Below are 16,570 nucleotides of genomic sequence, written 5' to 3'. Positions count from 1 at the left end.
CATCAAACTATTTCAAAATGGATGGTCATTTTTATTTTGGTGTGGCTGGGTGTGTGGGTGGGTGGGTGGGGTGGGGAATCATTATCATCTTGACAAGGGGTCAAACTTAATTACCTTCGAGTTACATTATCATCTTGATAAGATCACCCAAGAATGATTGAACATACAGTCAGGAAGGCTAGTATATTATTTGTATAATGATAAATTCATGAATATGGCTTGGTAAGAAAATCTAGGTCCATTAGACCGAGTTAGAGTATGTTACATGTTGGATCATATAAATTTTATATATATGAATGCAAAAAGTTCGTATATAGTTAAAATAAAGATGTCTGTCCATACCTAGACGTTTCTGCAGAGCCATTTGAGTTTGTATGGCACTGTATTTCGTGCCCTATCCACTCACGCAGTCTAATATACTTTCTGCATGTTTGACAATATTCCGTTCGGTTTCCACATACATCCTGCATCTCAAAATGATGTGAACTGAACATCTAAAATGAAATTTCAAGATTACATGGTTTCAAAGGTACAAATTATACCTGATGTTCTTTCAGATCAACTGCAGGCAGTTCGAACTCGCAATATTCACAGGCAACCATTCTTTGTGGGCACTTTTCACTTTTATGAAGATCCCAACTTTCACGTTCTATTGTTTCTTTGCAAAGAGTGCAATTCATCTGTATGCAAGAAGATATTTTAAGGAAATGCACTAAGGAATACTAAAGCAGATGTCCTATATCTTGGGAACAAAATGCACCTTACTCCTCTAGTCACTATAGATCACAAGTGTTTCACTTTGGCCAACGGAACACAAAAATGAAATACACTATACAGTTCCTGAGTATAAAAAGAAGCTACCACACTACCATGGTAATATTAAGAAACAGTGCCGTAACTGACAATAGCATTGATTCTAATTCTGTGCATTCTGCAATTAACTAAAACTTATGCAACTAAGCATATGTTTCTACTACCTCCTTTTGAGGATGAGCTAATTAATTAGTTCACAAACATCATATATATAAAAATGGAGGGAGTATCTACAATGATGCGAGATAAGACAATGGCAGCATTAAAATGGAAACACATTTTGCTCATCATACAACGAGAAACAGGCATGATGATATAAGAGTCTAAAACATTACACTTGGGATGGTAGCAAACATACCGGTGCATGGTTTTCATCATAATGTTCATCCATAAGCTTCCTTGGAACCATTTCTCCACAGTGCTGGCACTTTTGGAGGTTACGGGCACAGTGTACAGAATGCAAGTCGATGTTGGAAGATGGGATCTCGCGCTGACTGATGAAAACAAAGATAAAGAAACTTATAACGAATGATGGCTGACATCTGATTTCACAAATAGAGCATAACTGCATAAGCGCATGAAACACGGTGCTCATCAAACTACAATGGAAAAAGTAGTCACAAATTGCATAAATTTGACTAGCGATGGTCTTTGGTTGCATTGTAGAATGAAAAATAGCTGATCCCAGGTGAAAGAATGGCTAAGTGATTTAAGCCTGTTCAGAGACTGAATCTCTCCCACATCTGATTCAACCTAATAATCAACAAATGAGCCCAAAAAGAATAAACATGTAAAATGCAGTTTGTCCTAACCTTACGTAAATGCATAAAAAGTGCCCTGGTAATTGATGATAAAAAACACAATGCCATCTCTTCTGTTAAATTCTACAATTTGTGTAAAGATACATATTTGCTAATAATCAAACAAGTCATTTTTCATTCCAATTTGTTATTGTTTTGCTTGCTTGAAATGCAAAAGCATATGCGCATATCTAAGTATGTCGCTACGAGTAGGACGCCTCTAAATTTCATGTTCCTATCACCTGGAACACCAATATCATTAACAGCTGAAACACCAATATAATTAACATCCTGATCACGCGATACGCCGACAGCTCCTCCCGCCACCACGTAAATTCCCTTCCCCTCGATCCAATCGGACTCCTCCCAAGTCCAGATCCGAGCCCACGAGACCAACCGCATCACCGACACATGACACACGTGCACCCGCCAAGACACCGGGAGCCGCGAGGGACGGAGCAAAAGGGGGGCAAAAATCGGAAACGGGGGGCGGCCACGAACCAGTGCGCGCAGGTGGAGACGGCGGGGACAGCCGAGGCGGGATCGGAGTCGGCGCCGGCCGCTGCCATGTCGCCCCCTTAACCTCCGGCTCCCGATCGGATCGGCGACGGGGGGCGGTCTCCTCAGCCGCGGCCGAGACGGCGCCGGGCAGAGCTGGGGCCGCGGGTGACGAGGAGAGGCGCGCGGCCGGAGGTCCCGAGGGAAGGCGGGGGGAGCCGGGGAGGAGAGAGAGGAGACGCGGTGGGGGGAGGTGGAGGGATTGATCCGCGGAGGGGAAGAGAGAATTTATGGGAGGGCGAGAGGGGTGGGTGGATTAGGCGAGGTCAGGCGTGGCATGCTGGAGTTCTTCTCGTTTGCCGGGTGGAGTTATTATTACACTGTACCATCAGGCACCGGCCGGCCTTGGGTTTGCCGGGCCGTGCCGAGCGGGTTTGAGGCCCTGTAGCAAAGTCAGCCGTCTCAAACCCGGCCCGGACAAGGGACCAGCAAGCACACTCACGCTTGGACATGTGAAGTGTTTCTCCTTTCCATGCCCACCTGCAACTGCAAGACTTTTGAGCATTTCAGTTGAATTTATGATCTTTGCAGGGGGCAAGCTCGAAGGTTCGTGCCCAAGTGCCCTGGTGAAAACAGTGATCTATGGTTGGCGAGGGTATTTGTTTTACAAGGTCGTCACTCGAACTACCAAACATGTCCCGGTATTTGGAAATCAGTGGAGGTTATGTCCCGGTATTTGCTGCCTGCCCTGGACCTCTTGCAAAGGATTTCTTTCAAGAATGCACGGTATTGTACATGGCACAATGTACAGTTTTACACGTGATACCACTTTACAATTAATCCCTTGAGAAGGCAAATGTCACCTCAGGTGGGCACGATGTAAAGTGCTCGTAATCACAATATGACTCCTGGTCAGTTTATCGATCTCTTTCTGTGCGAACAGATGCAAGGATTAGTGTGTGTACTATGTAAAAACAGAAGTCACTGCTGTAGCTACTTTGATAGGGTACTGTCCATTCAGTCCACATACATTGGTCAGTTTACCGATCTACTAAATTTAGTTTTGAAACCAGTCACAGCCGAATGATTCGAGTCAAGCTTTTGATACGGCCGTGGCTTCCGTGCAAGTGGAGCTCGAGGTCAAGGATCTATACTACCAGCATTCACATTCGATGGGGAAAGGCCATGATATGTATACAATAGCAGCCGCAGAAAGGTAGGCTTTGCTTTATGTTTTCAAGTTCTGCCTTGCCTTGATCAGCCGCTCAATGCTGCTAGCCAAATAATTAGGGGGTGTTTGGTTCTTTAAAATATGTCACTCGAACGTTTAGATACTAATTAGGAGTATTAAATATAGATTAATTACAAAACCAATTGCATAGATGGAGACTAATTTGCGAGACGAATCTATTAAGCCTAATTACTCCATGATTTGACAATGTGATGCTACAGTAAACATGTGCTAATGATGGATTAGTTAGGCTTAATAGACTTGTCTCGTGAATTAGCCTCCGTCTGTGTAATTAATTTTATAATTAACTCATATTTAATCCTTCCAATTAGCCTTCGATGTGATATGAATTTTAGTCCGGACTAAAGATCAAACACCCTGAAGCACTCGTCCCAGTCACTTGTCGTCAGGACCACCTGCAATTGTACAGGAGCCGGTGCCCAGATTAGAAAAAAAATGGAAGAGAGAATAGAATTGTGCAATTGCCGTTCAGGCTACACTGACAATATACACTGAAACACTTGGTAACACGGAACGAAGCTCAAAGCAAGGGAATCAATCAATCAAGGCTTAGCTGCCAACACCCACGAAGAGTGGCACCGAAAATCAAATATGTTTACAAAGACACGTTTCCAATAAAAAGGCATCCTACTATCTGCAGTCATAGAATGCAGCAATCCTTATTCATTATTTTTTTGGGGAGTTGCTCATTAGGTACTGGTGACACAGTAATTCTGAAGTTTAACAGAAGAATACAGTCATGCAAATGTCAGCCTGACTAATGTACATAAAAATGGCAAAAGTCTAGTTTACTCTGATGTTGAGGGGGCTGGCTGTCCTGACACGCGCAAGTTCACCTCGGGCCATGCTGTGTTTCTTAGCGACAACATGATCTTCTAGTCTTCCAAGCGTCAGAATACAGTTTCCCGCTCTAGTACAGAGACTGAGTATTGAGCTGTCGCCAACGCAATTGACGAGGCCACATGGCTACGTCAGCTACTGGGTGAGCTGCACACACCATTGCGTCGGGCTACCCTGGTGTATTGTGACAATATCAGCACGGTCTACATGTCCTCCAACCCTGTTCAGCATCAGCGCACCGAACATGTGGAGATCGATCTTCATTTCGTTCGGGAGCGTGTTGCGCTTGGAGAAGTGCGAGTCCTTCATGTTCCCACCACTTCTCAGTTTGTTGATGTCTTCACAAAGGGGCTGCCTTCTTCGGTCTTCTCGAAGTTCAGGTCCAGTCTGAATGTTCGACGCATCGACGATTCGACTGAGGGGGCGTGTTAGCAGATATATGGTATGCGTGTATACGAGCCTGTGCCCCATGGCTTTCAGCCCGACCGGCCCTGTTGATTGATTAGAGAAAGGAGGAGATCTTATCTGGCTCTGTTTCTATAAGCCCTAAGATCTCCTCACCCCTATATATTGTAACCTCTATCTCCTATCAATTCAATCTATTATTCCACGCAACCCTAATTGCTTTCGGAATCAGATAAGCTATTTAAGATAATGGAGAATGGATTACAAAGTTAATAAAAAGTAAATATTGCATTGACAAACATAACAATTAGAGAATAACTCAATCAGCAGAGAAAATTACTTAATCACCGGCCTCTTACTATCCACGTCCCACACAGCTATAATTGATAAAAGATTATAAGAAAAAAGAATTAGAGTAAATGCTGAACAATTTCAACAGGCAAACAAGATACAGTATGCTTTACCTGTGATCCCATTATAAGAAGTGGATGCCAAAATGTGGGAATGCCGTGGATTCCAGGATCTGCAAGAGATTTCATTTTGCGCAATTGAGCCAGTGTTCTACATAAATAGTGGCAATCATCAAACTTAAGTTGCGCGATAACAAGTAAAAGAGAAAAGAAAAACATAGGACAAACAGTAAATAAAAAAATTCTGGTTAAGGTAAAAAAGGCAAATTATTGTAGTTCAACCACACAAAGCCATGTAAATTTCATCTTACTGTGATACCAAAAGCTAGACATGCCGACTATAGAGTGTGATTCTTCAAAGGCAGAATAGCAAGCATCATTCGTATATACAGTTGATCCTAAAAGTATAACAGCAATGGGACTGATGGTACACAGTGAGGTGTGGGCGAGAATGCTTTGTGTACCTTGAGCTGGCAACACACGGCGGGCATGGCAGGGTTCTTCAGATCCCAGACGATCACCTCTCCGTCGTCAGCACCAGTCGCGAGCATGTGCGGCCTGAACTCGCTGAAGTCCAGCCCGCGCACCTACAAATCCCCAGCATAAAATCGTTAAACCGAAGCCCAGGACCTCAACCCCACCATTCGAATCAGCAAATGGACAGTGCCGCAGCGCTCACCGGCCCCTTGTGCTTCTCGAGGCGAGCAATCATTGCGTCGTCCGCTCCTTCCCCCTCCGAGCTGCAGACACGACAAACATATTACATATCAGACACCGCCGTACGTAACCGAGCCCAACCTCACGGGCGGTTTTCGTTGGGAGGCGGCGGAATTTGCCTGATCATGGCGCGTGGGTTCCAGAGCGCGACGGTGCCGTCCCCGAGTCCCCCGGCGAGGAGGCCGAGGCCGAGGGAGCCCGCCCCCGGCGCGAGCGGCCTGGACCAGCGGATGCGGTGGAAGCGGTCGGGGCGGGGCGTGGAGGCGAGGAGCGGGATGTCGGCGGCGTCGGAGCGGAAATCCAGGCCGAAGAGCTCGACCATGGAGGCGGAGGCGAAGTCCGCGTCCACGGCGCCCGCCACCGTGCCCACCGCCAGGTAGGGCCCGCCGTCCGGCGGGAGCGCCGCCAGCGCCGCGCGCTGGACCGACTTGACGCACTCCATCGGGCCTCTACCCCTCCAATGCGGCCGCGGTGGTCGGGGGGTGGCGGTGGCGACTGGGCGTGGAGAGCAATTGCAAACTTCCGCGGGAAGGAAGCGAAGGGGGTTTGGGTTTTACTTGGCCGTTACGAGTCGGGGTTTTGCGGGCGGCCGGGTCCGACCAAGCTGCATTTGCGTCGCGGTGTTTGCGTTGGAGATGGCTTTAAACTCCTTGGTGGGGTCCGCTCGTGCCACGAAGCCATCCGGGCCGTTGGTTTGCTTTGCCCCGGTTTCTGTACGCGGTTGGATACGTGGGATCGCGGTTCCATCTTTTGCTGTAGAAGATGGAGTTGGGCGGCGGCGTGACTCGCGATTCAACGCGACGGGCATACGTACACTTTCTCCCCGGCTTTCGATTGGAAACCCTCTCGACGAACAACCATGAGAACCTACGGCCACTACGCATGTATGTACAGCGATATGCGTCTGCCTTTCGCATCACATTTACGTTGCAATCCGCATTGTTCGGAAGCACTCCTGAACCAAGCAAGGGTGAATTGAAAGGATTACACAGAATACAGGTCAATTTCTCACACGAGTGCATTATTTCCCCCCGGCAACAGAGACACCAAAGCAGCAACGCTGCGGCCGCGACTAGCTGAAGTATTTTCTGTACAGTGACCTGGCGATCGCCAGAGCGTCACCCGTGGCCTTCACGCCGTACAGCTCCTTCCCGGACTGCCACTCGTTGGAATACGAGATCCAGTCCTTCCTCCATTCCTCCAGCTGGAAGCTCCGGTTCTCTTGCAGGCTTCTCGTCAAGTATGCGAAGTATTTTGACGCCCTTGGAAGGTAATAGCTCTTCAGCAGCCCGCTCCAGAACTTATTGGCTGGTAATTTGGCATTAACAAGGAAGAGGAGGATTAGTAATGCAGAGCTGGGCCATACAACTGGTGGGTAACAACTTGCAAACTAGGAGTATTGCGCTTGGAATTACCGTAGTCATGCAATTTACTCTGCTCGGTCTCCGTGTTGTCATACCACATCGTCACCTGTGTTCTGGCATTCCACTCGTACTGATAGAAAGAGTTTCGATTCAGTCCTCAGTAACAGGAAAAAAAGGGTTGGTTTAGGATCCAGATCCAAATATTTGATGAAGAACATTGAGCATACCTGCTTTCGTTCACTTTCAGTCATAGCAAGACTTTTTGCACTTTCCAACCAGGGGCCCAGCAGAAAATTATCATCAGCAGCTAGTAGTGTATCAATATCCGCGATGATTTCGAGAAATTTCCTTGCGTGAGAATTCAAGCCATTCGAGTCTTTCTTTTGGTACGAGCGCATTGCATCAAGGTACACTTCATTTGCTAGTTTTGATAGGCACTGCCTAGTTAGGTCGACAAGGTCGTACCTGAGGTAAAAGTCACAATTTATCAGTAATACTCAGTTAAAGCAAAATCACGCCTAAGTAGCATAAACTAGTTGTTTTCACTAAACTGAAATAAATGAAAAACTGAGCGTTAATTTGGTACCCTGAATTGGGCATGGAACATATCAACTGCTGTTACTGCAGGAACAAAATTGGCAACAGCTGAAAAAGAACAAACTGACCCCAAGATATCGTACCTATATGTGATACTTTTTGAAAAATCATTTCCTGCATTGAGGAATAGTTCAAGGGCTTTGATGGCCTCCTTTGTGGAATACCATAGATGTGGATGTGGTAGGCTTCCAGAGACCTCACTTAAGAAAAACCTCCTATGGTTACTCGAAATTGACATACCCCTTCGTTTAGAAAGCTGAGTGCTGAATGAACTTGGACTTATGTCCGGAAATTCAACTATGTAGTCCTTATTATGATCCTGCAACCAACATATGGAAGGGCATATTACTCTAGGGAGAGGCACTGGATAGTTGCAACAAAGAAGCATGTTTGAAATCAAACCGCAATTCCATCAGTGCAATTGTATATTGTATGATACAAATATCTCCAAGCTTTCTCTATTTCAGCATTTGCTTGACCATATCGCCTATTTGAGTAGGTTTTTAACCAATCCTGGAAGGTTATGGACAAATGTTAGATGGTAATCAACCTACTATCAAAGCAAAATATATGGTCAAATTTAAAGATGTAAGACAATATCTAAAGCAGTAATATTGAACAAAGCCATAGTGAGTTTGCCACAAAAGAAAAGAGACATATATGATCTGTATTAAGACAGCACCGTGTGTACTTCATTCACCCCATGTTAACAGGACCGCATAAAGGATGTCAACCAAGAAACTACAAAAATAGAATTTTGGTACTTTTTTATAATCCTTTTCTGGTACTACACCTGTCAATGTTTTACTCAAGACAGGAAATTTCAACTAATTCCCTTGTCTTTCTAAAATCAAATGAGGGAAAAGGAAGAACTATTAGCAGAAGGCTGAGGTAACCTTTTGATCATATTGGTTTTCTTCAGCATTTCAAATAAAAACCTTGTGTAGTGGCACATTGGTTATTAAAGTGCAAACTTTCTATAGAGTGGCACGTCATACTTTATACAACTATAGTAGTTTCAAAATAAAGAAGTGAGAAGAGCAGTGAAACATAATTCAAAAAGGCTAGGTTTGCATTTGTACTATTTACCTCAACTTCAACCTTCTTATTACGAAATGCCATTTCAGACGTAAGTTCATAAACAACTGGATTCTGCTCTATTCCCTCCATGCACATGCCAACACCAATCTAAAAAAAGATTTAAGTGCCAAACATAACTCCATAAGTATTCATTAGAAGCATCATAGAAAATGCATTAGTTTTGAAAATCTACATCCGTATCATGAAAGATGAACGACCAACTAATCAGAATAATGAGCATATATGACAGAATAACATTGATTCACTTCAAAATTGATCCAGCAGACAATAAATGTTTTTAACTCAGACATGAAAATGCCAAAATTGGTATATTTGCTCCATTAGAGAAAAGGGTGTACATACCATTGTCGAATTGTAACTCGTACGGGCATCAATAGGGCCAGATGCAATTGAATCAAGTATGCCATACATTTCAATATTCCCACCAAAGTTGTGTAGCAAGCACCTAGATTAAGCAAATTAATACATAAATAAGGTTGCGGAAAGGGGAATTCCATGTGGATTTTAAAAATAGAAATGAGAACAAAAAAAATGATGGTTTGGAATAACAGGATGCGAAGGGAGGTTTAAAGAAGACATACCAGATGTATGGTACGCCGTAGAATTGAGAAGACATTTTCCAAATGGGCTTGACATCAGCAAATAAATCAAGGACTATCATCTTACCAATTGGAACAGAGTGAAGTAGTGCCTGAAAGTTAAAGGGGATTAACCTATTTGCATGTAGGTTCTAAAGGGGCAAAGAAATTCTGCATGAACATTTATTCTATGAGTTATCACATTTATTTTAGAGCTCAAAGTGATGCCGATCAAAATCAAGACAGGAGCTTACTTTCATTTGAGGTTCCTTCCAGAACGCAGCATCTGAATAGAATAACCAACCCTGCATCAAGCACACTTAATTATGCTCAAAGTTTCCAGTCATTAGATGGTGACTGATAACAAACGGTAGCTTAATGCAAGTATGCAACAATATTAACAGACACCATTTAAGACATAGCTTTATTTTTAACAAACTCGGACAGGAGTCACTATTTATAATGATACTTCATATATAGTACTTCCTATGGATTCACATTCCTTTTCCTGCCCAATGACTCTGCTCCATCTTCTTAATTGGACAATTTACTACCATCTATAGGACATATGGCTGCCATGCAACAGAAAATGCAGAAATATTTACATTTTAAAGGTAAAAGGAGGATGTGAGCACACCTGCATTAACCACACTGCATTCTTGTTACCTCTTGACATTGCTTCATAAATAGCAGAACCAAGTGATGAAATATATGCTGGTTCATTTGTGGGTGGGGTATTCTCATTGAACGTGTCACTGAAAGTAGCAGCCATAATTGTAAAATGTACAATGTGTACAGGATGTAGAAAGTAAAAGGTAAAAACAGCAAGTGAGCAAATAACATATATACACGGAATGTCTAACAGCGTGCTAAGCTGTAAACCAATGAGATATGACCAGAGTGGCATAATGAACCACCAATGAATCAAGAATTTTGAACTATCCACTATTAGTACCTTAAACCAGATGATATGTATATTATATCAATACTTCAAACAGAATCAAGAACCATTTTTTCCTCGGGATAGCAAGTTTACACTTGCAAGTTAAACAAAGAATGAACTGAGGGAAGAACGAGCAGACATGTTAGTTAAGTTTACCACCATGCTAATTTTTGGTCTAGAATTGTAATTCCTCATGTACTCTATACTAAAAACACAGAATATTCCCATTTAAAAAAACACATAATATTCAAACTGGACCTATAAGAATATAGTATGTGCTGTGACATCTTCCATGGCTAAAGCATTACTTCATTTACAACTTAGGAATAATCGTAGTGCTGTGTTGTTGAGATTTTCCCTTCATAGTTTTAACATTCAAGTTGTACTCATGTCAAATATCTTAAGACATTGAACTGTTTTGCACTAAAACTTTCCTGCACCAAGAGTCAGAATGTTCTTACATACACATTCTTTGTTAACAAGGAAAGACAAAATATCCCCACTAATAGCACCACAGCAAAGCCTTGTGACCCAACATGCAAAGGAAACAGAGTAATCACACCATATTCAGGAGAAATTCCAAAGAAGCAGATTAGTAGGCTGTACCAGTTATAGATGTTAGTTACATCGCCGTATTCTGCATACATCCAAAAACACAAAAGAAAAAGTGAATCTCTATATTAAGGTCATGGAAACATAAACCAAAAGTCCACTCTTGGTACTTGAGTTATTTGATTCAGAAACTTCAGGGGAAAAAAATCAAGTTTCATATGTTGCAAGGAAACAAATGACAGGTATATACCTTTTATTTGTTGCTTGATAAAAGCCTGCCCAACTTCTATAAACAATGCATCAGACGGACCAAGAAGATAAGTGCAGCACCACCTAGGATCAGCATCAACAGTATTCCTGAAGCAGAAAATATCACGTAGGCAATAAAATATATAAGCTAACATGTCACGTGTTACTTTTCAAGAGACATTATGAATTCTATAAGAAAGTATGTTACCAGTCACCAAGCTGGGTAATGTTAGCAGATGGAAATAATTTTGAGAACACAGCTGGAACATTTCCTGAGAACGATGGAAGAACTGCAAAATAGTAGTGCACGGTAAGTAAAAAGCTTGAAACAGTATTTACCGCATTGTAGTAATAGATTATCACTAGTAAAAGGTGCATTGGTCTTTTTTTTTCTTGAACGACGTAGGAGAATTGCGTGTCATTTCATTAAGAGAGAACTAAAAGTGCAATGGTCTTTCAATTTTATAAACACATAAAAAAAGATAAACAGAATTGCAAATGTGAGAATCTTGAAAGATAGGTGGCAAGGTGGTACAAATGTGATGGCATATGTTAAATATATAAGAATAGTAAAACAAACCATACCAGGGACCATCCCAAACTCAATCATACGGGATAGTATTTTCTTTTGCAGTGCCAATTGTTGATCCAACCAATTTTGTGAGAGTGGTCCACCCCATCTAAGAGATTGGAAAAAAAATAAAAATAAAATTCATTGCTCTTTAATGTCAGACCAACAAATACATACCACCAAATGATCCTATCTCCAAAAAGCCTCATTTTTCAATTTTAACTATGGAACTGCAATGGTTTAGTCAGTGCAATAATGGTTAAATGAATCATTGGTCATGTGGTATGGTAACACCTGATTTCCAGAGAGAAAAGAATCAAGCAGGTAGAGAAATCCTTAATAAACTATATACAATGTAGCAACATGAACGAAATTTCATTGAACCAAAACCTCAAACAACCAATCAGGGTGGTGATGTCATGATGTCGACACGTTTGAACAAGAGGTCCTCTTTTTCTTATGCATAAGGATAAAAAAATCATCCTATCTGAACTAATAACCAAACATCTACATCAGACAATATAGCCTTGTTCATTTTATAGTCAATATACTGTTTATCTCACATTCTCGCAATTTCTGCCAAGTTCAGGAATAGACAATAAATTTTAGTCCTCACTTACCCATGCAAGTTCCCCATTCTGGCCCAAGCAAGGAAAGCTGGTCCACCGAAAAAATCATCTAAATCTCTGTCGGTGACATTAAAACTCTGGAATAACACTCAATAATTAGTAAGGCCCTGATTGCAACAAGAGGTTAGAAAGAAACTCAAAATCATAGCAAAGGTTCAAAATGACAAGGACAAGAAAAGGAAAACAGTGACAGTACCCAACAGAAGGAAGAAAGTAACATTTAGGTTTTTGATGATTACAGATGGTCCAAATTGGTAGAGATGGTAATTTTGCAATAAGTCCAAGTCTGCAATATACATGAGGATTCCTCATTGTTCTGGTGTTAAGACAATATTGATGTGTAGTTATATCAGGCAAAGGAGAAAAACACTGAAATTTGTCACATTATTATCCCAACTCTCAATAGTTTGACGCATACAGAACTAAATCGGTTCAATGTATATCATTATCTTTTGAGCTGTTCTGTTATTAAATCACTTGGATTCTAGTTTTCTAGAACAGCATGTAAATTTTATGTATTCAACGGTCAATTCCTAATAATAGGGCATGCAACCTAGCTTTACTTTCCGAAGTAGCCTAGTGGGCTACAATTAGGCAACACATGTGAATAGAACTGGTTTTTATGCTGGTGCAGACTTTTCTCAGATCTAAACATATGCTTAATCATTGACATTATTCTGAATAATTCATAATACTGTACTGTTCTAAAGTGTAAACACAAGTAGGAAAATGTTTTGAAAAATAAGTTGCAATACTTAGAACATTTCAGCATTGTAGATGTCTGTTACACTACCTTAAAAACCTTTTGCCAGATAGCCTCCTGTCCCGTAAATGCTAAAGGCAAGTTAATTCCTTGAAGTGCCATCCAGTCAATTTCTTTCTCCCATCTTTTCCAGTCCCACCACACAAAAGAGTCTATAGAAACACTACATGAATTTTAGCGAGATAAAAATGTTGGAATCTTTGTAAATAGTGGGAAGGTTTCAAAGATATTTCTTTCAAAATCAGGATTTATAACTTAATTTTCAATAGAAATGTTATATGTTTGCAATTTACAGGTTAACAAGAACAATGTTGGCCAAAAGTCAGTAGAATTGGATGTACGAGACTAGATGCTGATACAATGATTTGGTATGGCAGTAGAAATAGTAGATTGATACTGATCAATACAAAACATGGCATGATCATATTTTGAAAACTATAAGCATATGTACTCTCCAGGCACCAGGAGTTCAGGACAGTAGGGTGCCGACTATGATGAGGGACTCAGAGCTTGATGTTGAAGAAATGAATAGCTTTTGAATAAATAAAAAATAGGGTTATCAAAACAGAAATCTAAGCAAGAAATGACTCACAGCTAGAGGTGACGACATTCTGATAGTAATTCCAAGGAACAGGACGCTCAATCTTCACACCCTCGCCCTTCACACGAGGCAGAGACCCAGGTGAAGGGACCGACGCCAATTGTGCGCCCCCAGTCTTATCCCAAGAGATATGCACGCCGCACCAGTATTTCAAGTACCAGTGGAGGCCGGAAACGAGCTCAACACCTGTGGTTCCCTGGATCCTGTACACCATAAACATATAAGGTGATTGCATTAACCTTCATAACAGAGCCAGAGCAAAGGGTCAGCTTTGTCAATTCTTGCATTACATGCATTCCTAATTCTAAATTAAGGAATCAAAATCGAAGATAATTTTTTGAATTTTAAGCAAACCACTGCACCAACATGATGGTAGACAATGAATGATCACTGGACAGCAAAATCTAGAACTAGAACAGGACTGATGATCATCATGTTTCACTATATCTGCATATCAAGCTCATTAATGCAGACAGGAAGAATTGCTATCAGATGGACCATTTCAAAACTGCTTGTACTAAACGGCCAAAGTTCATGGCAAGGACCGGGCTACTACTGTCGTCGCAAGCAAGCTACAATTGCGTGTGACAAACAAGTGGTCAAAGAGCAACATACAGAATCTCCGCTCCGCCTTTGCCCGAATTGTCAACGACGTTGCTTATCCTGAAGCAGCTCGATTCACCGCACACGCTTCCCTGCAGCGACGAGAGCAAAACGGGGCGCACCAGAAAGGAGTCAACGAATTCCGCCTCCAAACAAGCAGGGAGCAACTTCAAAAGTACGAGCACCACGATCCTCCAACCTTGGAGTCGATCTGGAAGTTGAAGCTGCGCGCGTGGGAGGGGAGGAGCCGAAGCAGCACCCCGGCCGCCGCCCGCTCCTGCTCCGCCGGCGACGCCCTGCGGCTGCCCGCCGCCCCGCGGAGCGCCCCCCACGCGGACGGCCCGCCCGCCGCCGCCGCCGCCGCTGGAGGCGACGGGAGAATCGCGAGCAGCAGAACGAAGAGGAGGAGAGGAAGAGGCGGTGGTGGCCCCATGGCGAGTTCCGGCCGGTGGCTTCTCGCTCCGCCTTACCGCGCACACAGCACCGAGCAGTGTGGACTTGCAGGAGCAATGAGGATTGAGGCGGGAGCAGTGAGGACTGAAGAATCCACGGCGATTGCGTCACGGGGAATTAATTAATCAGAAGCGATGGATAATGCGAGCGTGGATGATGGAGCGGAGCGGCGGCGATTTGGACCGCCTGCGGAACGCAGTCGGCCGAGTTTTTTGTGTTTATCACCGAAGACTTGGAATCTTCTTCCATTTGGACGAGGCACTGGCAGGCGAGGGGTTAACGGCCGATTCGGACTTTTCTCCGCCCATTACAGAAATTTCAAAAGCTGCTAATATTACCCTAATACCTTTTTTTGGGAAAAATAGAAAAAACGAACTCCAACAGTCCACCCAAAACTTCCCAAAAGATTAGCGACACGAACAAACGCCCCCTCGCCCCGCATATTTTCGCGACGTGCGATCTTCCCCAATCCTGCTCCCACGCTCATTTTTTTTTCCACACGCACGCACCGTCTGTAGCGCGCCGCCCGCCGCTTCGCGCCGGTTGCCTCGTGCCACTCGCCACATGCCTGCTAGACGTGGAGATGGAGGGAACGCGGCCGTCTCGCTGAGGAGCGAGTCGCGGACCTGGGACGTGACGACAAGGCAGTTCTGCTCGACGCCGGTGATGCCCGTGGCCTCCTTGATGGAGGACGGGGTGAAGCTCGGGAGAGCGCGGAGATGAGGGGCGCGTACTCGTGCCACTGGCCTAGGCGGTCGTGGAGGACCTCGAGGCGCTAGGTGAGGTCGAGGGTGCAGAACTTGGACGAAAGTGGGGACGGCGGCGGGTGGAAGGGTTGGTAGAGCTGGCCTGGCGGAGCCATTGGAGGAGGGGTGAAGGGGAGCTTCCGGTCGCCGCGGCTGCCTGTGCTGCCAACGCCGGGGAGCAGGATTGCGCTTGCGGTGATGTGGCTGGCGTGGCGGCAGCACGACGAAGGGGTGGCGGTGATAGCGGGGCGGAGCGCGCGCTGGTGCCGCGGCACCACGGTGGGGTGCGCGCGCGGGTGGGAGAGGGAGAGCATGGTGGCGATGGAGATGGAAATGGGAGTGTTGCTGGTTGTGGGGGAAGAGGATGAGGAGGATGAGGAGGGGCCTGGTGCGGCAGCGGTAGAGGAGGAGGAAGAGGATGTGGGAGACTGAGCGGTGGTGCCGGAGACGGATGGCGCGGCGGCTGGTGACTGCGACGAGGAGCAGCAGGAGGAGGCAAGGATCCATGGTGGCAGAGCCGGCGGCGAGCTCTGCTCGAAGGAGCGATGGAGCTCTGTTCTAGAGGTAGAGGGGTATGTTCTGAAGGTAGGCTCAATTATGATGACGTGGTAAATATTGGGGAGTAGTTTTTAGCGTTCTGCTGTGACCTGATATGTTTTGGGGGAAAAAGTTTTTTAGTATAGCTCCCAATATCTCGTTTTATGGAAGAATTTTTTAAGAACTCTTGAAGTTGCTCTTAGGATGTGTTCTCATCCATGATTTTAGGGATGGAACGGTTTCGCGTGCTGGACGTACGTTTGGTTGGAGGAATGGAACGGTTCCACATTGATTCCACATTGATGTTTGGTTAGGAGGACGAAACTGATACTTAACTATTTGTCGTTCTTACGGATATCACCTCTCCGCAACTATATTCGCCCTTTTTACAAATGCTCCCACATATTTACTATGGAAGAGAAAAGATTCTTATATATTTGCCAAAATAGCCTACGTGGCACCCCAGCTCAGATGTACAGCGTGGCAATGACATGTAAGGACAACATTGCCCCCGTCCCATTCTCTTTTTGTTTAGTGCAAGCTATTCC

The 16,570-nt window shown here is 44.0% G+C and overlaps 2 protein-coding genes and 1 long non-coding RNA gene across 4 annotated transcripts; all 3 read right to left on the bottom strand.

Annotated features, from left to right (window-relative positions):
- Window positions 1–342: 342 nt before the first annotated feature.
- LOC101774318 (XIAP-associated factor 1) lies at window positions 343–2,454 on the bottom strand (the record flags this gene model as incomplete). Its single annotated transcript, XM_004984268.3, is given in 4 exon segments — window positions 343–464; window positions 543–680; window positions 1,172–1,307; window positions 2,115–2,454. Coding segments are annotated over 4 exon segments (464 nt in total), but the record flags the coding sequence as incomplete, so codon positions are not given.
- Window positions 2,455–3,913: 1,459 nt separating this feature from the next.
- Window positions 3,914–5,761, bottom strand: LOC111255921. The gene is made up of 3 exons (XR_002676073.1): window positions 5,698–5,761; window positions 5,483–5,605; window positions 3,914–5,131 (listed from the first exon to the last, which is right to left on the bottom strand). It is a non-coding gene; the product is annotated as an uncharacterized LOC111255921 (long non-coding RNA).
- Window positions 5,762–6,624: 863 nt separating this feature from the next.
- LOC101773920 (alpha-N-acetylglucosaminidase) lies at window positions 6,625–14,984 on the bottom strand. 2 transcript variants are annotated; one of them, XM_012843135.2, is made up of 19 exons: window positions 14,486–14,984; window positions 14,299–14,378; window positions 13,675–13,886; window positions 13,113–13,234; window positions 12,311–12,396; window positions 11,705–11,799; window positions 11,328–11,409; window positions 11,121–11,227; window positions 10,925–10,955; window positions 10,013–10,130; window positions 9,630–9,680; window positions 9,379–9,488; window positions 9,140–9,242; window positions 8,786–8,884; window positions 8,099–8,209; window positions 7,780–8,015; window positions 7,327–7,564; window positions 7,151–7,229; window positions 6,625–7,043 (listed from the first exon to the last, which is right to left on the bottom strand). In XM_012843135.2, exons 1-19 carry the CDS (start codon window positions 14,717–14,719, stop codon window positions 6,808–6,810), a joined length of 2,430 nt encoding a protein of 809 aa, XP_012698589.1. In that variant the 5' UTR covers window positions 14,720–14,984; the 3' UTR covers window positions 6,625–6,807. The 2 variants fall into 2 exon arrangements, with proteins under 2 accessions (XP_012698589.1, XP_004984324.1); XM_004984267.2 differs by lacking the exons at window positions 14,299–14,378; window positions 14,486–14,984 and having other exon boundaries at window positions 13,113–13,245; window positions 13,675–13,806.
- Between the last annotated feature and the right edge of the window lie 1,586 nt (window positions 14,985–16,570).

The sequence above is a fragment of the Setaria italica genome, chromosome IX (assembly GCF_000263155.2).
Source record: "Setaria italica strain Yugu1 chromosome IX, Setaria_italica_v2.0, whole genome shotgun sequence".
NCBI lineage: Eukaryota > Viridiplantae > Streptophyta > Magnoliopsida > Poales > Poaceae > Setaria > Setaria italica.
This window is presented reverse-complemented; position numbering and strand designations above follow the sequence as displayed.